This window comes from Mustelus asterias, chromosome 24, assembly GCF_964213995.1.
Source record: "Mustelus asterias chromosome 24, sMusAst1.hap1.1, whole genome shotgun sequence".
NCBI classification, from domain to species: Eukaryota; Metazoa; Chordata; class Chondrichthyes; order Carcharhiniformes; family Triakidae; genus Mustelus; species Mustelus asterias.
In genome coordinates, this window is record NC_135824.1 from 676,976 (window position 1) to 699,682 (window position 22,707).

General features: G+C 43.5%; 1 protein-coding gene and 1 pseudogene across 4 annotated transcripts in view; one reads left to right on the forward strand and one right to left on the reverse strand.

Moving 5' to 3' along the window:
- The window catches only part of sppl2a (signal peptide peptidase like 2A), a 46,241-nt gene that overhangs the window by 12,944 nt on the left and 10,590 nt on the right, over positions 1 to 22,707 (forward strand). For 2 of the 4 annotated variants that reach the window (XM_078241106.1, XM_078241107.1), the window contains exons 6-12: positions 3,953 to 4,107; positions 4,553 to 4,649; positions 6,847 to 6,948; positions 8,033 to 8,114; positions 9,959 to 10,033; positions 16,309 to 16,365; positions 16,481 to 16,537. In XM_078241106.1, coding sequence (XP_078097232.1) covers positions 3,953 to 4,107; positions 4,553 to 4,649; positions 6,847 to 6,948; positions 8,033 to 8,114; positions 9,959 to 10,033; positions 16,309 to 16,365; positions 16,481 to 16,537 — 625 coding nt within the window. The remainder of the gene's footprint in view (positions 1 to 3,952; positions 4,108 to 4,552; positions 4,650 to 6,846; positions 6,949 to 8,032; positions 8,115 to 9,958; positions 10,034 to 16,308; positions 16,366 to 16,480; positions 16,538 to 22,707) is intronic. The other 2 variants (XM_078241108.1, XM_078241109.1) reach the window with 1 other exon arrangement.
- Positions 20,406 to 21,353, reverse strand: LOC144511482 (small ribosomal subunit protein eS10 pseudogene; annotated as a pseudogene).

Genomic DNA, 22,707 nt, shown 5'->3' on the forward strand with positions numbered 1-22,707 from the left:
TCAAGCAAAACACTATTCCAGGTGTGATCTCTCCAGCTCTGTACAATCGCAGCAAGATATCTTTACAACCGTACTCCAATTCCATTGCGATGAAGGCCAACGTGCCATTTCTATTCCCAGTTGCTTGCTGCACCTGCATGCTAGCTTTGTCACTTGTGAACAAAGGCATCCGGGTCCCTTTGAACATTAGTGCTTCTCAACCTGCTTGCTGTTTTTCTACCAAAGTGGTAACTTTGCATTTATTCATATTGTATTCTATCTGCCACTTTCATGCCCATTTACTTAGTGTTGTAACCCCTTGTATCCTCCCCACAACTTGCATTCCCACCTCATTTTAGAAGCATAGAATCCCAAAAGTGCAGAAGGAGGCTATTTGGCCCATCAAACCTGCACCGATTCTCTGAAAGACCATCTTACCCAGGCTTTCTGCCTCCCCCACCACCCCATCCCCATAACCCTGTGCATTTACCATGGCCAATCCATCTAATCTGCAAATCTGTGGGAGGAAACCAGAGCACTCGGAGGAAACCCACGCAGACACGGGGAGAATGTGCAAACTCCACACAGACGAAGGGCAGAATAGAACCCAGGTTCCTGGCGCTGGGAGGTAGCTGCCACTATGCCACCCCTTTTTCGTGTCATCAGCAAATTTGGAAATATTACCTCTTGTCCCCACGTCCAAATCATTTGTATAGATTATGAGCACCTGTGGCTCAAGCACTGGTCCTTGTGTTACCTCCCCTACAAGGGCGCAGCCTGCCAACCTGAGAATGGCTCATTGTTCTTATTCTCTGCTTTCTATCTATTAACCAATTCTCTATCAATAGAACATAGAACTGTACAGCACAGAACAGGCCCTTCGGCCCACGGTGTTGTGCCGAGCTTTATCTGAAACCAAGATCAAGCTATCCCACTCCCTATCATCCTGGTGTGCTCCATGTGCCTATCCAATAACCGCTTAAATATTCCTAAAGTGTCTGACTCCACTATCACTGCAGGCAGTCCATTCCACACCCCAACCACTCTCTGCGTAAAGAACCTACCTCTGATATCCTTCCTGTATCTCCCACCACGAACCCTATAGTTATGCCCCCTTGTAATAGCTCCATCCACCCGAGGAAATAGTCTTTGAACGTTCACTCTATCTATCCCCTTCATCATTTTATAAACCTCTATTAAGTCTCCCCTCAGCCTCCTCCGCTCCAGCGAGAACAGCCCTAGCTCCCTCAACCTTTCCTCATAAGACCTACCCTCCAAACCGGGCAGCATCCTGGTAAATCTCCTCTGCACTCTTTCCAGCGCTTCCACATCCTCCTTATAGTGAGGTGACCAGAACTGCACACAATATTCCAAATGTGGTCTCACCAAGGTCCTGTGCAGTTGCAGCATAACCCCACGGCTCTTAAACTCCAACCCCCTGTTAATAAAAGCTAACACACTATGGGCCTTCTTCACAGCTCTATCCACTTGAGTGGCAACCTTTAGAGATCTGTGGATATGGACCCCAAGATCTCTCTGTTCCTCCACAGTCTTCAGAACCCTACCTTTGACCCTGTAATCCACATTTAAATTAGTCCTACCAAAATGAATCACCTCACATTTATCAGGGTTAAACTCCATTTGCCATTTTTCAGCCCAGCTTTGCATCCTATCTATGTCTCTTTGCAGCCTACAACAGCCCTCCACCTCATCCACTACTCCACCAATCTTGGTGTCATCAGCAAATTTACTGATCCACCCTTCAGCCCCCTCCTCAGGTCATTAATAAAAATCACAAATAGCAGAGGACCAAGCACTGATCCCTGTGGCACTCCGCTAGCAACCTGCCTCCAGTCCGAAAATTTTCCATCCACCACCACCCTCTGTCTTCGATCAGACAGCCAGTTACCTATCCAATCGGCCAACTTTCCCTCTATCCCACACCTCCTCACTTTCATCATAAGCCGACCATGGGGGACCTTATCAAACGCCTTACTAAAATCCATGTATATGACATCAATGATGTGGAGATGCCGGCGTTGGACTGGGGTAAACACAGTAAAAAGTTTAACAACACCAGGTTAAAGTCCAACAGGTTTATTTGGTAGCAAAAGCCACACAAGCTTTCGAGGCTCTAAGCCCCTTCTTCAGGTGAGTGGGAATTCTGTTCACAAACAGAACTTATAAAGACACAGACTCAATTTACATGAATAATGGTTGGAATGCGAATACTTACAACTAATCCAGTCTTTAAGAAACAAAACAATGGGAGTGGAGAGAGCACCAAGACAGGCTAAAAAGATGTGTATTGTCTCCAGACAAGACAGTCAGTGAAACTCTGCAACTGTGGGAGTTACAAATAGTGTGACATGAACCCAATATCCCGGTTGAGGCCGTCCTTGTGTGTGCGGAACTTGGCTATCAGTTTCTGCTCAGCGACTCTGCGCCGTCGTGTGTCGCGAAGGCCGCCTTGGAGAACGCTTACCCGAATATCAGAGGCCGAATGCCCATGACTTCAGCGGTCACAGGCATTCGGCCTCTGATATTCGGGTAAGCGTTCTCCAAGGCGGCCTTCGCGACACACGACGGCGCAGAGTCGCTGAGCAGAAACTGATAGCCAAGTTCCGCACACACGAGGACGGCGTCAACCGGGATATTGGGTTCATGTCACACTATTTGTAACTCCCACAGTTGCAGAGTTTCACTGGCTGTCTTGTCTGGAGACAATACACATCTTTTTAGCCTGTCTTGATGCTCTCTCCACTCCCATTGTTTTGTTTCTTAAAGACTGGATTAGTTGTAAGTATTCGCATTCCAACCATTATTCATGTAAATTGAGTCTGTGTCTTTATAAGTTCTGTTTGTGAACAGAATTCCCACTCACCTGAAGAAGGGGCTTAGAGCCTCGAAAGCTTGTGTGGCTTTTGCTACCAAATAAACCTGTTGGACTTTAACCTGGTGTTGTTAAACTTTTTACTGTATGACATCAATACCAGTTTGTTATTCCCAATCCCATGTACCCTAATTCTGTTCACCAACCTCCTGTATGGAACTGTACTGAAAGCCCTCTGAAAATCCAAATACACAGAGGGTGGTGGGTGCCTGGAACTCACTGTCACATCCACTGGTTCTCCTTTATGGTACAAGTAATATCCTCAAGAAACTTCCCAAGTTTGTAAAATATGATTTCCCTTTCATAAATCCTTGTTGATTTTGCCCAATCATATTATTTTCCACGTGTCCACTTAATTTATGTTTTATAATTGGTTCTAGCATTTTCCTACGACTAACATCACACTGACAGGTCGGTGGTTCTCAGTTATCAACCTTTAATCAAATTAATGTTTCAGGTATTACTGCTTTATGAATACTAATTTATTTCAGTTCCTTGTTTTCATTGGTCCCTTGGTTATCTAGTATTTCAACCTAACAAGCCACTTGCTTTGACCTAATATAATCTTTACCTTTTTTTAACTTTGGTTGATCCAGCTCTCCTGTTGGGTTTTTGTGTCTTGGTGGGATGTATATTTGTTGTGCTAGCCGTTGCATTTCCGCTGAAATCTTCATTAATTTTCCCAATCCATTTTCCCCTTGTACCATCATTCCCTTTGGTCAGATTTAGGATCTGAGTTTCCAAATGAAGTGTATAACTTTGAAACTTAATGTAAAACTTTATCATATTATGATCACTAGATCTCTCTGCTTTCAAGCTACCTGGTGATAATGGATGAAAGATGAGCAGATGTTCTTGGATTCTCTCTGCCCTCCAGAAGTAAACACACAACTGTTTTATTTCTTTAGCATTTTTATCCCAGTGTCTCTCCTAAGATCGGGTCAGACATGAATGTCAAGTAACAAACATTCTAGAAATTGAGTGGATAACGGAATGCTTGTTAAATGATCAGTGCAGAAGCTGATTTTAAAAAATAGTTAATATCTAATGTTTACAACCTTATTTCCTTTTTGTATATAGTGAAAGTTCTTCATCACCTGACTCTGGACCACAGACGCATGAAGGGAGCAAGAGCAAAGAATCTGCAGCTATTCTGACTCCGGTTACTGTTGTGATTTTTGTTATCGTCTGTTCCGCAATGATTGTTCTGTTGTATTTCTTCTACAAATGGCTCGGTGAGAACATTGTGCAGGAAAACCCTATGTAATTAATTACCCTTCAGTCTGAGCCATGTAGTTCATGGAGACACTGTAGAGGGAGCTTTACTCTGCATCTAACTCCGTGATTATTTTAACAAGTGATTAAAAGTTATAAAGTATTGATGAATTAGTGACAGTTGAGTACTTAGTTTGAGGATGATTCGGATTGTAGTGAGTCAGTTAATTTCAGTCCACTCCAGAGCAATGTGATGGCTGCACTTAAAGTATTGATGAATTCCAATCAGCGCCTGACCTGTGTGCATTCATGTCACAGAGGCAGCTATAATTTGGTACCAAATTAGTATCATTGTGAATGCTTACTTGGACAGTTTTTAGATAGTTTTTAAAATTCAAACAGAATACAGATAGGGCCTGCCACATGTTTGTGGAAAACTAACTGTTATTTGTCTTTCTCCTTCAGTCTACTTGGTTATTGGCATCTTTGCCTTGGCTGCAGCTGTTAGTCTCTATAACTGTTTGGCTGCATTAGTGAAAAGAATCCCATACTGGAAATGCAAGTAAGCTGTAATTTTTTAAAATATTGCTTTAGCTTATCTTGTTTCATTGTCCTGTATTTCTGCCTGTGTCCTTCTGAGCACAGTTTGTTAGAAGCATCACTTACATTTGTGCAAACTGTGATTTAACTATACCATCAGGTTAGTATCTGACAGTATGTTAGTAGATATGTATTACACTAAACTGGTGCTTCAGTCAAGTGTTGTCCCAGATACAAAAGTGTCCAGAGGGGAAATGTTTTCACCCAGAGGGTGGAGAGTGTCTGGAACAAGCTGCCAGAGGTAGTAGTAGAGGTGGGTAGTTTTATCTTTTAAAAAGCATTTAGATAGTTACATGGGTACGATGGGTATAGAGGGATATGGGCCAAATGCGGGCAATTGGAATTAGCTTAGGTGTTTTTAAATAAAAAATAAGGGCAGCATGGACAAGTTGGGCCAAAGAGCTTGTTTCCATGCTGTAAACCTCTATGACTCTATGAGCTCTTTTGGAATGGAATGGGATAATATTGACTATGTTCTGCTGGACAGATGAACCGAGGCTCAGTGATGAATCTGGAGAGTATTTCAATGCCTCTGGTTCACACAAAGCAATCCGCAGTAAACATCAAGCAATTTCCATGATATTAAAAATACCCAAGATAATGGGTGTGTTAGGGACCAGATCAGAAGCTCCCAGGTATGTTTGAAATTAGCCCAGACCCCAACTTTATTTGATTTTGGCATTAGGGTGAGCATAAGGTGTTTCGTTCCAGGTATGATTCAATTGACCCACTTGGAAGCTTTTATAAAAACAAACTTTATTTTTAACAACACAGTTAAAATATAACAAAAATAATTAGCATAACTTTTATAAGAACATAAGAAATAGGAGCAGGAGTAGGCCATCTAGCCCCTCGAGCCTGCCCCGCCATTCAATAAGATCATGGCTGATCTGACGTGGATCAGTACCACTTACCCGCCTGATCCCCATAACCCTTAATTCCCTTACCGATCAGGAATCCATCCATCCGCGCTTTAAACATATTCAGCGAGGTAGCCTCCACCACCTCAGTGGGCAGAGAATTCCAGAGATTCACCACCCTCTGGGAGAAGAAGTTCCTCCTCAACTCTGTCTTAAACCGACCCCCCTTTATTTTGAGGCTGTGTCCTCTAGTTTTATCTTCCTTACTAAGTGGAAAGAATCTCTCCGCCTCCACCCTATCCAGCCCCCGCATTATCTTATAAGTCTCCATAAGATCCCCCCTCATCCTTCTAAACTCCAACGAGTACAAACCCAATCTCCTCAGCCTCTCCTCATAATCCAAACCCCTCATCTCCGGTATCAACCTGGTGAACCTTCTCTGCACTCCCTCCAATGCCAATATATCCTTCCTCATATAAGGGGACCAATACTGCACACAGTATTCCAGCTGCGGCCTCACCAATGCCCTGTACAGGTGCATCAAGACATCCCTGCTTTTATATTCTATCCCCTTCGCAATATAGGCCAATTGGAAATTGGAAATTCTTAAACATGACCAGGTATAATTCTCAACAACTGGCTATCGCTATAGTTCTAATGTAAGTAGTATCCTCATAGACACAAAACCCTCTAAGAGTCATCACAAAACAAATATGCTCACGTGGGTACTGTTTCTAGCCCATTAGCTCCTCTGGATAGATACAGAAAGACACCTGGCTTCTGACTGTCATACAGCAACCTCTAGAGAAAGATCCATCCTAAACAGCAGAATCTCAGAGAGTCATTTCCTGGCAGATCCCAGTCTCAAAATCCAGAGGGAAAAAGAAACACAGAGAAAGCATCCTCTAAGGATCCCTAAGAATATCTAAGAAGCAGCAAACTGAGCTTTGTGTAAGCCTAGCTCCACCTAGTCGTATGAGCTTACTTGTCAATCGACCTCATCAAGCCCCACTCTGGAAAAACCCAAGGGGAAAACACTAAAATAACCATGCGTTAGTCCAGATTAAAACAAACATTGTCGCAATTAAGATCAATTATGCTGCTGCAGTAACAACAGGGCTGCCGGACGCAGACAAAACGGCACCAATAACAAAACAAACTGCTAAAACAGATCCTGTACAAGAAGCATTACTCAAATACATTCCTTTACTCACAGTTACCATACTGTGCTTTTAAGTTTGTAAATGCCTTTATCCTCTACAAATCTATCCACAAATTTTAACAGCTTTCACCTTTCAGGTTCTCTTGTGTTGAAAGAAGCTTTGAAGTTCGTTTGCTGATTCTTGCTGTGTTCTGCATAACAGTGGCTGCAAACTGGGTAGTGTTTCGGAATGAAGACAGGTGGGTATCAAGACTCTGATCTGACATGAACTCAATGTACTCTATCCAAATGACTGGCCACGGTACAGCAGAGAATGGGAAGTGTGTGCTGTTGGGGGGAGACAAAAGCTATTAGATATAATCTCATTCTGTGGGACAAAATCTATAGAGTGAAGTTTGAATCTGCTTGTAGATTCTCCATCAGTTTGTCATGGATTTGTCGAAGGCATGATAGTAATCCTATATCTGTTTGTGATCTGTAAACATATTATTTGTTTGAAAAGGCAAAACCGATAACAGTTGCTCAATCAGCAGTGATGTAAAGTTTATTTATTAGTCACAAGTAAGGCTTACATTGATGTCACTGTAAAGCACCATAGAAATTGCCCCTCTGACCCAGTATTGCATTTAATGGTTAAGGAAGAGATATTTTCATCCTGCACTGTTGTTGCTAGTACAGATGAACTGTGCAGTGTTAACTGTTGGGTTGTCACAAGTTACTGATCATTACGTTCATGGCATTTGTGGGTTGGTCAGTCTAATCGAGTGGATTCCAGTCTTTCGTTGCATGCTGGAGTTTCAGCTGAATAACATAGATGGATTTAAGGGGCAGCGAGGTAAATACATGGATAAAGAAATAGAAAGATAAGTTGATGGTATCAGATAAAGGCTGATTCTGTTTTCCCTTTCTTAATCTTTTACCTGGACCTTTGCTGCTGAATTCTAAAATGCTCCCAATCTTTGGTCTTGCCATTATTTTGGCCACTTTATGCATCTCTTCCTTTGATCTAATCCAGTCTTTGATTTATGTTAGCCAAGCTGGAATACTTTCCTGGCAGGGTTTTTATTAACTCATTTCTTGTAACTTTCTATATCCAAATATTTAAAATGAACTTCTCAATGGTCCTTGTTCCAGATTTGATATCACTGTTATCTTTGGCTGTTTGAAAGATTCTGACCTTCTGGTGAACTGCACAGTCCGGCCTGCCTGCGAATGGATGTCCTTTATCTTTTTCAAAGCTCTTGTGCCTGTTGAGGAAGGGATGTTAGTGCGCTCTTGTGTTAGATATGGGACCATTACTAAGCTCACTGATTTGCATTTCAGATGGATTTGGATCCTGCATGACACTCTTGGAGTTGCCTTTTGCCTTAACTTCATGAAGACCCTGAAAATGCCTCATTTTAAGGTACACCGTGTTTTCATGGGGTAATTAATATTGCTGTGAAATTGGAATAAATTTGAATTTCTGTAAAATATGCCCTCAGACCATTTAAATATACATTCGTGTTAAACCAGAAGCAACAAATCTTCAGATCCCACAATTTCCAAAACAATTAAGTGAACTGGGAAACGATTTTCATTGCTCAACACCTACAGGGAGAAAATAATTAGAAACAGCTGTTGATTTTGAAACAGAATATTGTGTTCGAGAGAGCAACAAGTCTGTGGAGGTGGCGACATGCAGAGTTCATAGAGTCTAGAGGTGTACAGCATAGAAACGGGCCCTTTGGCCCAACTAGTCCATGACACCCTTTTTTTAAAAAACCGCTAAGCTACTCCCAATTGCCTGTGTTTGACCCATATCCCTCTATACCCATCTTACCCATGTAACTATCTAAACGCTTTTTAAAAGACAAAATTGTACCCGCCTCTACTACTATCTCTGGCAGCTTGTTCCAGACACTCACCACCCTGTGTGTGAAAAAATTGCCCTGCTGGACACTTTTGTATCTCTCCCCTCTCACCTTAAACCTATGCCCTCTAGTTTTAGGCTCCCCTACCTTTGGGAAAAGATATTGACTATCTAGCTGATCTGTGCCCCTCATTATTTTATAGACCTCTATAAGATCACCCCTCGGCCTCCTAAGCTGCAGAGAAAAAAAGTCCCAGTCTATCCAGCCTCCTCTTATAACGCAAACCATCAAGTCCCGGTAGCATCCTAGTAAATCTTTTCTGCACTCTTTCAAGTTTAATATCCTTTCTATAATAGGGTGACCAGAACTGTACACAGTATTCCAAGTGTGGCCTTACTAATGTCTTGTACAACTTCAACAAGATGTCCCAACTCCTGTATTCAATGTTCTGACCAATGAAACCAAGCATGCCGAATGCTGCCTTCACCACTCTGTCCACTTTCAAGAAGCTATGAACCTGTACCCCTAGATCTCTTTGTTCTATAACTCTCCCCGACCATTAAGTGAGTAAGTCCTGCCCTGGTTCGATCCACCAAATTGCATCATCTCACATTTATCTAAATTAAACTCCATCTGTCATTCGTCAGCCCATTGGCCCAATTGATCAAGATCCCGTTGCAATCCTAGATAACCTTCTTCACTGTCCACTATGCCACCAATCTTGGTGTCATCTGCAAACTTATTAATCATGCCTCCTAAATTCTCATCCAAATCATTAATATAAATGACAAGTAACAGTGAACCCAGCACCGACCCTGAGGCACACCGCTGGTCACAGGCCTCCAGTTCGAAAAACAACCCTCTATAAACACCCTCTGTCTTGTTGTCAAACCAATTTTGTATCCATTTGGCTACCCCACCCTGGACCCTGTGAGATTTAACCTTGTGCTACAACCTCACATGTGGTATCTTGTCAAAGGTCTTGCTGAAGTCCATTTAGACAACATCAACTGCACTGCCCTCATCTACCTTCTTGGTTACTCCTTCAAAAAACTTAATCAAAATCATGAGGCATGATTTTCCACTCACAAAGCCATGCTGACATGGACTTTCTGTAAACCTTTAAGGTACCACTTTGGAATCTGCTGGTTAAGTGGAATGGATTCGGTGAGGAGCTGGTTCGCCTGACAGAATTGTTCAAATTTGATGGTAGTTTCTCCAAAAAACTTAGTCTATTTGAGGGATGTTCAGATGTGATTGCTGTGCTGCTGACATTTAAAAAAACACCAACATTCAGCAGGCTATCTTGGAACTTCAATCAGTCTTTAGAAATCTTGGCACAGAATGAAAGCTTCAAGTATTTATAAAATGTCACCTTTCTTGCCCTGTTTCCCAGTCCTGTGTCCTTCTGCTGGTGCTGCTGCTCATCTATGATGTCTTCTTCGTTTTCATCACTCCATTGTTTACAAAGGTAAGGTGAAGAGAAGGTCTACATATTTCATTTTGTTTCTGAGAATTTAACACTTCTCTTGTGGAATATCATAGAATCCCCAATATATATTTTGATTGTAAATTTTTAATGTAATCTTTATAAAAGTCAGGCAAGAAGTAATATTGTCAGACAGTGCAGAATAACCCATGGAATCTGTGCTGAAACACCTGACCTCCCACCTGACCTCCCACCTGACCTCCCACCTAATCCCATTTCCCAGCACGTGGCCCATAGCCCTGAATGTTGTGGTTGGCAAGTGTTCATCCGGGTGCCTTTTTAAAGGATGTGAGGCAACCGCCTCCACCACCCTCCCAGGCAGCGCATTCCCGACCGTCACCACCCTCTGGGTCAAAAAAGCTCTTCCTCATTTTATTTCTGATGTTTAATCCTCTTTCACTTCCTTTATTAACGGAGCTAATGGACAGCATGCAGCTGTGGAATGATGCAGCGCAGAGGCTGCTTGGCTGAGGCTGCCTCTTTAATAGAGCGATGCAATTAATCCCAGTCCCCCCCTCCCCACCACCATTGTTTATCATTTCTTTCTCTTCAAGGAGCGATCTAATTCCCTTTTTGAACTAATTACTGAAACTCCTTCCATCACCATTTTCAGACACTGCATTCCAGGTCACAGCAACTTGCTTTCTTGTTTGCCACCTTCAGTATAGAACATAGAACAGTACAGCACAGAACAGGCCCTTCGGCCCACAATGTTGTGCCGAGCTTTACCTGAAACCAAGATCAAGCTATCCCACTCCCTATCATCCTGGTGTGCTCCATGTGCCTATCCAATAACCGCTTAAATGTTCCTAAAGTGTCTGATTCCACTATCACTGCAGGCAGTCCATTCCACACCCCAACCACTCTCTGCGTAAAGAACCTACCTCTGATATCCTTCCTGTATCTTCCACCACGAACCCTATAGTTATGCCCCCTTGTAATAGCTCCATCCACCCGAGGAAATAGTCTTTGAACGTTCACTCTATCTATCCCCTTCATCATTTTATAAACCTCTATTAAGTCTCCCCTCAGCCTCCTCCGCTCCAGAGAGAACAGCCCTAGCTCCCTCAACCTTTCCTCATAAGACCTACCCTCCAAACCAGGCAGCATCCTGGTAAATCTCCTCTGCACTCTCCAGCGCTTCCACATCCTCCTCCTAGTGAGGTGACCAGAACTGCACACAATATTCCAAATGTGGTCTCACCAAGGTCCTGTGCAGTTGCAGCATAACCCCACGGCTCTTAAACTCCAACCCCCTGTTAATAAAAGCTAACACACTATAGGCCTTCTTCACAGCTCTATCCACTTGAGTGGCAACCTTTAGAGATCTGTGGCTATGGACCCCAAGATCTCTCTGTTCCTCCACAGTCTTCAGAACCCTACCTTTGACCCTGTAATCCACATTTAAATTAGTCCTACCAAAATGAATCACCTCACATTTATCAGGGTTAAACTCCATTTGCCATTTTTCAGCCCAGCCTTGCATCCTATCTATGTCTCTTTGCAGCCTACAACAGCCCTCCACCTCATCCACTACTCCACCAATCTTGGTGTCATCAGCAAATTTACTGATCCACCCTTCAGCCCCCTCCTCTAAGTCATTAATAAAAATCACAAAGAGCAGAGTCCCTGCCTGACTGATCCCTGTGGCACTCTGCTAGCAACCTGCCTCCAATCCGAAAATTTTCCATCCACCACCACCCTCTGTCTTCGATCAGACAGCCAGTTACCTATCCAATTGGCCAACTTTCCCTCTATCCCACACCTCCTCAGTTTCATCATAAGCCGACCATGGGGGACCTTATCAAACGCCTTACTAAAATCCATGTATATGACCTCAATTGCCCTACCTTCATCAACACACTTAGTTACCTCCTCAAAAAATTCTATCGAATTTGTGAGGCACGACTTGCCCTTCACGAATCCATGCTGACTATCCCGGATTAATCCGCATCTTTCTAAATGGTCGTCAATCCCATCTCTAAGGACCTTTTCCATCAATTTACCAACCACCGAAGTAAGACTAACCGGTCTATAATTACCAGGGTCATTTCTATTCCCTTTCTTAAACAGAGGAACAACATTCGCCATTCTCCAGTCCTCTGGCACCATTCCCGTGGACAGCGAGGACCCAAAGATCAAAGCCAAAGGCTCTGCAATCTCATCCCTTGCCTCCCAAAGAATCCTAGGATACATTTCATCAGGCCCAGGGGACTTATCGACCTTCAGTTTATTCAAAACTGCCAGGACTTCCTCCCTCCGAACATCTATTTCCTCCAGCCTATTAGCCTGTAACACCTTCTCTTCCTCAAAAACATGGCCCCTCTCCTTGGTGAACACTGAAGAAAAGTATTCATTCATCACCTCGCCTATCTCTACTGACTCCATACACAAGTTCCCACGACTGTCCTTGACCGGCCCTAACCTCACCCTGGTCATTCTTTTATTCCTCACATAAGAGTAAAAAGCCTTGGGGTTTTCCTTGATCCGACCCGCCAAGGACTTCTCGTGTCCCCTCCTAGCTCTCCTAAGCCCCTTTTTCAGCTCATTCCTTGCTAACTTGTAACCCTCAATCGAGCCATCTGAACCTTGTTTCCTCATCCCTACATAAGCTTCCCTCTTCCTTTTCACAAGACATTCCACCTCTTTCGTGAACCATGGTTCCCTCACTCGGCCATTTCCTCCCTGCCTGACAGGGACATACCTATCAAGGACACCCAGTATTTGTTCCTTGAAAAAGTTCCACTTTTCATTAGTTCCTTTCGCTGACAGTTTCTGTTCCCAACTTATGCCCCCTAATTCTCACCTAATCGCATCATAATTACCTCTCCCCCAATTGTAAACCTTGCCCTGCCGTACGGCCATATCCCTCTCCATTGCAATAACAAAAGACACCGAATTGTGGTCACTATCTCCAAAGTGCTCTCCCACAACCAAATCTAACACTTGGCCCGGTTCATTTCCCAGTACCAAATCCAATGTGGCCTCACCTCTTGTCGGCCTATCCACATATTGTGTCAGGAAACCCTCCTGCACACACTGCACAAAAACTGCCCCATCCAAACTATTTGACCTACAAAGGTTCCAATCAATATTTGGAAAGTTAAAGTCCCCCATGACTATTACCCTGTGACTCCCACACATATCCATAATCTGCTTAGCAATTTCTTCCTCCACACCTCTATTACTATTTGGGGGCCTATAGTAAACTCCTAACAACGTGACCGCTCCTTTCCTATTTCTAACCTCAGCCCATATTACCTCAGTGTGCAATCCCCCTCGAAGTGCCTTTCCGCAGCTGTTAAACTATCTTTGATTAACAATGCCACTCCTCCACCTCTTTTACCAGCTTCCCTACACTTAGTGAAACATCTATACCCCGGAACGTCCAACAACCATTCCTGTCCTTGTTCTACCCACGTCTCCGTAATGGCCACAACATCGTAGTTCCAAGTACCAATCCACGCCCTAAGTTCATCTACCTTGTTCCGGATGCTCCTTGCATTGAAGTAGACACACTTCAACCCACCTTCCTGTCTACCGGTACCCACCCTTGACCCTGATACCTTCCCCAATACCTCACCACCCTCACTGACCTCTGGACTACAACTCCTTTTCCCACTCCCCTGACAAATTAATTAAAACCCCCCTGAAGAGCCGTAGCAAATTTCCCTCCTAGGATATTGGTGCCCCTCTGGTTCAGGTGCACTCCATCCTGTTTGTACAGGTCCCACCTTCCCCAGAATGTGTTCCAATTATCCACGTATCTGAAACCCTCCCTCCTACACCATCCCTGCAACCACATGTTTAACTGCACTCTCTCCCTGTTCCTCAACTCGCTATCACGTGGCACCGGCAACGTACCAGAGATGACCACATGTTTTGTCTTGGCTCTCAGCATCCAGCCCAGCTCCAGAAATTCCTGCTTTAAATCCCCGTCCCTTCTCTTACCTATGTCATTGGTACCAATGTGTACCACTACTTGTGACTGTTTCCCCTCCCCCTTCAGAATCCGGAAAACACGGTCTGAGACGTCACGGACCTTGGCATCTGGTAGGCAACATACCATCAGTGAGTCTCTTTTGCTGCCACAGAACCTCCTATCTATCCCTCTAACTAACGAGTCCCCAATAACTATTGCCCTTCCGCTCTGCCCCTGACCCTCCCGAGCCACAGAGACGGACACAGTGCTGGAGATCCTCTCACTGCGGCTCACCACTGGTATGTCATCCCCCTCAACCGTATCCAAAGCGGAATACTTGTTGCTAAGGGGAACGACCACCGGGGATCCCTGCACAGACTGCTTCCTCCCAGCCCCTCTCACCGTCACCCATCTGTTTTCATTCCTCGGAGTAACTGTATTCCTAAAGCTTCTGTCTATGGCCACCTCTGCGTCCCTAATGATCCTAAGTTCATCCAACTCCAGCTCCAGTTCCCTAACACGGTTTTGGAGGAGCTGCAGATGGGTGCACTTCCCACAGATGTAATCAGCAGGGACACTGTCGTCGTCCCTCACCTCAAACATAGTGCAAGAGGAACATAGCACTGCCTGCACACCCATCCCCTCTAGATACCTTGCCAGTACCAGGTAGAAACAGCAAAAATGAATTTAAACTCACCCTTGCTCACCCTTTCTGCCTAAGCCCTGTGAGCCAAAGCCTTATAGCTCACACTCTGCTTCCCACACACTCCACAGCCCGCTCCCGACGCTGCCCGCTGTATACTGCAGCCTACCTTTTATACTTCGCGTGCTGAAAAAACCCTTCCCAGACTCCTTAGCAGCCCACTTCCAGTTTTCACTTTAAACTTAAAATACTACTACAAAAGTAAAGGCCCAAAAAAAAAACACACACTAGCTGACTAATTAAATAAATAAACAATTCAATCAATCTCTCACCAGCACTGCTGCCTCCAATCACTCCCTCTCGGCTTGCTCCAGTGGAACAATGAGTATCTTTCGTTAATTGCCATAATTCGGCATCCTCTGGTCACTGGCCTTGTCTGTACCTGTAAAGACTCGCAATCCAACCATTATCTTGTAAATTGAGTCTGTGTCTATGTATGCTCTGTTTGTGAACACAGCTCCTCAGTCACCTGCAGAAGGAGCAACGCTCCGAAAGCTTGTGCTGCCAAATAAACCTGTTGGACTATAACCTGGTGTTGTGAGACTTCTTACTGTGCCCACCCCAGTCCAACTCCGGCATCTCCACATCTTTCTACTGGAAACAGTTTCTTCTTATTTTCTTTATCAGATTCTTTATTTTAAACATCCCTGGATCTCCCTTTAATTGTCTCTTTTTTGAGAACAGCCCCAGCTTCTCCAGTCTATCCACAGAACTGTAGTCTGTCATTGTGGGAACCATTCTTGTCAACCTTTCCTGTATCCTCTCCAGGGTTTTGACATCCTTTCTAAAGTGTGGTGCTTGGTATTGAACACACTATTCCAACTGGGCACTATTCAATGTTTTATAAAGGTTTATAATACAGCGATAGTATAGGAAAATGGTGTTGAAATAGATCAGCTATGGTCTCATTGAATAGCAGAGTGGGCTTGAAGGGCTGAATGGCCTACTACTCCTGTTCCTACACCTCTTAAAAATTGTACTGTCAGTTATATTGTTCCTCATTCTCCCTACCAAAGTACATCAATTCACACTTTATTCACAGACTGCAAGTCGCAATCTGTCAAAGTTCTCTTCAGTTGAATAGTTTATTTCTATAGATTGATTGCTTCACTTTCATTGTTCCACAAATTGAAGTGATGATGATGGGGATGATTATGCTTGATTATAGCATGAATGAAGAATTGGAAGCAAATTATTCTGGGCTGTTTTCCATGCACCCAACAATAACTAACCTTCAAGTGGATCACTAAGGAAATTACAGTGTCTATTCTGTAAAATTGAAAAGATTTGAACAAAAGTATTGAACCAATTGTAAGTTTAGACAGATTATTTTCTGATCATTCATACTTGTGTGTAGAGGTTTAGCTCTAAGCAATCTTGTGCCCTGGCAACATGTTACCCTGAACATGGAGCCAGAGCGAGGATGAACAAGTTGAACACTCAGATTGGGGGAAAGAGCCAAACAAATGCTTTCTCCAGGGAGATTGAATGTTTTTCCTGGTCAGCTACAGTAATGTTAGAGGACCTGGAGTAGATTACCTACCAGTGTGCACTCGGAATGATGATGGAGTTGATGAATAAATGTAAATTGTACTTGATACAGTTTAAATAAAGTTATTTGTTTCCTTTCAGAACCACAAGAGCATTATGGTTGAAGTTGCTGCTGGATCTGGGTCCGTTGGTGAAAAGGTGAAATAGAAACTAAACACTAAGCCATGGGTTAAAGGTGGTGCTTTACTAACAAACTGCACAAACGCTGGGTTTTCGCATTCTCTCGCGTACTAAATGTTGAGTTTAATTCTAGAATACTGGAAACTACCTCATGGGACATGCAGTTGAACCATTGGCTCACGGTGAAAAAGTAAGAACTGTATTCGTAACCGTCAAAGTTAGAATTGTTATGTTGGGACGAGTTAATCGCTTGTATTTTAATTATCATCTGTAGCCCTTCACAGATTAAACCTCCTCGCTACAGGCAGCTATAAACGATGGTTGACAATACCTGGTTGACTGTCCTGTCCTTGAATTTCTGTTTGAGGACAATGGAAAAGAAAAATGCTTTTTCTGTCCATTGTTGTGCTCTGGGAATGTTTAGGCTGAGATTCTTGTTCAGCAGCTAAACCGAGCAGTGGCCTAGATCTGATGATATCTTTTTTTTTTAAATTGTGCATTGAGAGTGTTTTGGTTATAAAGTACTTTAACAATGAGTGCAGGAATGGGCGTTGTGGAGAATCATTTCCCTGCTGCAAAGATAACCAGAGGCCTGTCCCAGCTACCTGCCACACATCTGCTGCAGAGAGTGAATGGTGGGTTGCTGGGGCAGGCCTTTGGTTACCTGAATGAGTCGGAGATACTGGGTGCTGGAGGTTCTTCACCTGCGTCGGACAGCCTTTCCCCCTCAGTACTTGTGTTTCTTGAGTGCTTTAAGCTTGGTGCTTCCTCCTTTTTATTATTCTGTCCACTCCCATTTCCAGCAGATTGCTCCTCATGTAGAAGATTTGTGCTTTGGGATTCTAGCTGATAGATAAGGTGAGCTGGCCCATTGCACAATTAGAATAAGCAGCACATTATTGCAGTGCCCCTGAGAAAGCGCTTTCACTTTTGAGTGACCTTTTGCTCTCTGAAAGATAAGTATTGGGCACAAGGCCACTTTCATTTCCAATATGTCACTGTTCTGAAATGTATCCTCCGATTCACAGTGGTCTGTGATGCTTTTTGTTATAAAATGCTTGGAGAAGAGGGGAAACTCTAAAATGACATAGTTGAGAAGCCTTAAGCCTTTGGAAATGGATCAGAAATGTTCAAATGGATAGCAGGACTTTTTAACGAGTATTTAAAAAGGAAGAGAGTAAAGAATGTGAGTGTTGGCCTCCAGAGTGTGAGAAGGAAGAGTTAAGTGGATAAAGAAATGGCAGGTGGGATGAACAAATATTTTACTGCTGTCGTCATAATAGAAGATACGACAAACATTCCAGTAATAGCTGTAGATTGAGGTGAAAAAGAAAGAGGAACCTGGAGAAATGACTATCACTGGGAAAGTGGTGCTGAGTAAGCTGGAGCTGTGGCTGACGTGTCTCTGGGTCCTGAAATCCTAGAGTCTTAAAAGAGGTGTGGCTAATAATGTAGTTAGAGGCATTGGTGTTAATTTTCCAAAATTCACTAGATTCTGGAAAGTTCCATCAGACTGGAAAGTAGTAAATGTGCCCCCTCTATTCAGGAAGGGAGGGAGGCAGAAAGCAGGGAACTATAGCCCAATTAGCTTGATGTCTGTCACGGGAAAGGCACTAGAATCAATCATTAACTTGTGCCCAGCAATAACATCAAGCAGGCAGAGTCAGCATGGTTTTGTGCAAGGGAAATCCTGTTTAACCAATTTAGTGGAGTTCTTTGAAGTAACGTGCTGTGGATAAAGGGGAGCTAAGAGACCTGCTGCACTTGGGTTTCCCGAAGGCATTTGATAAGGTGCCACAGCAAATGTTATTGCTGAAAATAAAAGTTCATGGTGTAAGGGGTAGCACATTCACACGGATAGAAGATTGGCTGACTGCCAGAAAACAGAGTATGCATAAATGGGTCTTTTTCGGATTGGCAGGATGTAACAAAGAGAGTCCCACGGGGTGCGTGGGTCAGTGCTGGGGCCTCAACGTTTTATCATTTGTATCAATGGCTAAATTTGCAGATGAAGCAAAGACAAGTAGGAAAGTATGTTGTGAAGAGGACATGAGGTTGCAGACAGATATGGATAGGTTGGGTGAATGGGCAATAATCTAGCAGATGGAGTGTAATGTGGGAAAATGTGAAGTTCACTTTGACAGGAAGAGCAAAAAGCAGAATATTAAACAGAACCGCTGCAGATTTCTGAGGTACAGAGGGATCGAGATGTTCTGGTGCATGAGTCACAAAGTATGCAGGTTCAGCAAGTAATTAAGACTAATGGATTGGCATCCTTTATTGCAAGAGGAATTTAACATAAGTAAAGATGTTGTGCTTCAGTTCTGCAGGGCATTGTGAGAGCGCACCTTGAATGTTGCGTGCAGATTTGGTCTCCTTATTTAAGGAAGGTTGTAAGTGCATTGGAGGTGGTTCAGAGAAGGTTCACTAGATTGATACCTGGAATGAGCAGGTTGACCTAGGCTTGTTTCCATTAGAGTTTAGAAGAGTGAGGGATAACTTGATTGAAGTATATAAGGTCCTGAATGTTATTAACAATGTGGATGTGCAAAGGAAGTTTCCTCTTGTGGGTGAGTCCAGAACTAGGTGGCATTGTTTTAAAACTAGGGATCGCCCTTTTAGGACAGAGATAGAGTTTTTTTTCTGAAGATTGTGAGACTTTGGAACTCGGCCTCAATTGATGGTGGAGGCGGAGTCATTGAATATTTTCACAGCAGAATTAGAAAGATCCTTCTTGGGAAAGGAAACCGAGGTTATTGGTGTAAATGGGAATGTGGAATTTGAAACATAAACAATCAGTCATGAGGAGCAGGCCAGAGGGGGGCCTATTTCGGAGATATTTTCATAATTATCTGCATAAAGACTTTAAACTCAGCAGTGTGTTCATTATGCTTTACAAAGTTAAACTAAATGGAGTCCTGTGGTAGTAGATCATAAATTATAGGAGTAGGCCATTCGGCCCCTTGAGCCTGTTCTGTGAATCAGTAAGATCACAGCTGATCTGATTGTGGCCTCAACTTCATTTCATTACTTGTTTCCCATAACCCTTAATTCCCTTGTGGATCAGAAATCTGTCCAAGTCAGCCTTGAATTGGGGCTAAGGGGATCACGGGATATGGGGGGAGGTGAGATCAGGATATTGAATTCGATGATCAGCCATGATCATAATGAATGGTGGAACAGGCTCGAAGGGCTGAATGGCCTCCTCCTGCTTCTGTTTTCTACATTCCTGTGAATATAATTAATGACCCAGCTTCCACTGCTCTCTGGGGAAGAGAATTCGAAACACTAGTTGGAAAAAGTTATTTTATCGGAGTCCAGCTTGTATTGCTGTTGGGGGGCGGGAGGGGGGGCAGTTTATTTTCAGACCTATAAAATTATCAATCCATTTCCAACCAAAATATAGTCAGCCTCGATTTCCCACGTAGGTTTTACCTCTGTGTCGGAATCAATTCACAGAAGGTTCACACGACACATTCCCAGGAGTAAGGGGTTGTCTGATGAGGGCAGGTTGGCGCTAAACTCTGAGAAGATTAAAGGTGATCATATTGAAACATGAGATCCTGAGGGAACTTGACAAGGTGGATGTGAGAGAACGTTTTCCCCTGTGGAGAGACTGGAACGAGGTTAAGGCAGTTTAAAAATAGGGGGTCTCGCATTTAACACGGAGACAAGAAATTATTTGCCTGTAGTTTGTGAATCTTTGGCATTCTCTTTTGCAGAGTGTGGTGGAGGCAGTGTCAGTGAATATTTTTAAAGCAGAGGTAGATAAATTCCTATATCCGGAGTGGGCAGAATGTAAAATTGAAGCCACAATCAGATCAGCCATGATCTTACTGAATGGCAGGACAGGCTCGAGGGACCGAATGGCCTCCTCCTGCTCCTAAACTTTGTATGCAATCTCGAACAGCAAAATGGCCCAGATTTAACGCTAGTATTGATGGTGAAGCTAGTTCTGTTGGAGTTTATGGTCAGCAACCTCTGAAGTTTGTGCAGTTTGTTTTTGTTTTTCAATTGACTTTTTTTTTTACACGACAAATTGTGCACACTTGTTGCGGTTATCCGCGACCACGCCAAAATCCGCCTCTCCACTGGAATTCTGCCCCAGCACGGTGTCAGCCTCCTTGTCTGAACCAAGGGGAGCAGTCTGACTGTAAGTGTCTCTGTCAGTTTCACCACAAAGGCAAGCTAGACAGTCCTTAGCCAGACCTTTAGGTCTTGGCCTGGCTGTCTCGGGGCTGGTCTGGCGATGTAGGGTGGCAGGAACAATTTCTGGAGAAGGTAGTCAGGGTGCTCCCGTTTGTTAAATACCAGTAGTGGTGTTGCCAAGCAACCAGCTCCTTTAACCACAGGGTTTCAAAGACTGCATGGCCTTCATTACGTGCAGCTTAGGGACATTCTTGTCTGCCAATTCTGGGTGTTTTGGTATATGCACATCCTCCTTGGTCACCATTACCCCCTCCTTGAAGAGGAGCTCATAGCTGCAATACGGTTATTCTTGGACATCAGCTTCTTAAGCTCTTTTAATGAAACTAAAGCAGTTTAATCCAGAAATTGCTGTCTGGGATTCTTATTCTCCTGAGGTAGAGTTTACATGTTTGCAGCTTGTCGCTGCGTTTAACAAGGTATTAACATTTTCTGCTGGAAAACCTCCCTGGCATTGGAAAATTTAACTTTACGTTGGTGGAATGTCAAATTTTTCATTATCTGCCTCCACCTCCAGTCCGTGTGTGTATTTAAATCATTTATTTTCTGTTCAAAATGTTTAATAAGTGAAAATTTAAGTGGACCTTACACACACACTGGGAAGTAAATTCTTGAATATGATTGGCTGCTTCCCCCGCTTGATGACAGCACTGTTGCTCGGTGCCTAAATTCAACCTGATTTTTAAAAAGGGGAATTCCACCAGATCACTGGATCTTTTTACCAGGTCAGCCATCAATACCATCGCTTTGTAGCTGACTGCAAAACTAGCCACAAGTTGCTTGCTGCTTCCAACTTTCATTTCTACAATGTTTTAATAACTTGGAATTGTTGGGGAAATTTTGCTCCCAGCTTATCCGTGTAATCAACTATATATACCTCTGACCTGGCCTGTTCTGATTGGACCAAACCATTTAGTGCAAAAGTGCTTTTTAGAGCTGTGTTTGTGGTGGTGAGTCTCGTATCGTGTGTTCTGACTAAACTGTTGCAGCTGTGAATTGAATGCTTGTTGTGTTCACTATATAAACCATTATTGGGACATGTGGTTTCCAGCTTCCTAGCTGAGAATGTCATGTAGCTGTGTACACAGATTACTCGTGTTGTCAGAATATAACTAACTAGGGCGGCACGGAGGCACAGTGGTTAGCACTGCTGCCTCACAGCTCCAGGGACCTGGGTGCGATTCCTGGCTTGGATCACTGTCTGTGCGGAGTCTGCACATTCTCCCCGTGTCTGCATGGGTTTCCTTCAGGTGCTCCAGTTTCCTCCCACAGTCAGAAAGATGTGCTGGTTAGGTGAATTGGCCGTGCTGAATTCTCCCTCAGTGTACCCGAACAGGTGCCAGAGTGTGGCAACTAGAGGATTTTCACAGTAACCTCATTGCAGTGTTAATGTAAGCCTACTTGTGACTAATAAATAAACTTTAACTTTAAAATGGTGAGTTTTTTTACCCTTTAAAATCCAGTTCAGTGAAAGCTTAAGAATATTGAAGTATCACAGTTGTTAGAAAGTGGAGGTTGATCCCCTCCCTCCCCCCGAGAACTAACACCAAAGCACCCAGAGAGGAGTACCTCTCCTTATAATCTGTAAACAGTGAGAGAGAAGTGGTGTGACCGGCCCTTCAGCGACCCCTGGTGGTTAAATACAAAATAACTCCCTGACACACTCTAAAATCAGCACACAATTTATTTATCTAACTGTGAACAAATTTACTAAACAATCAACAAACCGCATAAATCCCCTCTAACCATTAACTATTCCCGAATAAATCAAGATTCTAATGAAATGCTGTCCAATAAAGATTTCCACTCATTAACAAAAAAAATAGAATTTAGTTGTTCTAAATTGCAACCGGGTTTTGTGTCTTCCGGAATATTCTGAGCCTTCTCTGTTGATTCTTCTCTCTGGAACCTCTTTTTTGGTGCCTTTGCTCTCTAGATGGTGCTGTGAGCTGTTATCTCTGGCAGGTGGCAGTTGCTCTCTCCTTTCATCTCCCCCCCCCCCCCCCCCCCCCAATATACTTGCGATGACATATCAATATTTCCCACAATAGGATTGGTCCTAGGTTGCCAAAATCATCGGATTTAAATTTAATAGGTTCTTGGTATCTAAGTGCCTAATTCAAATTGATTGGCTGAATTCAAAAAAATCAGAAG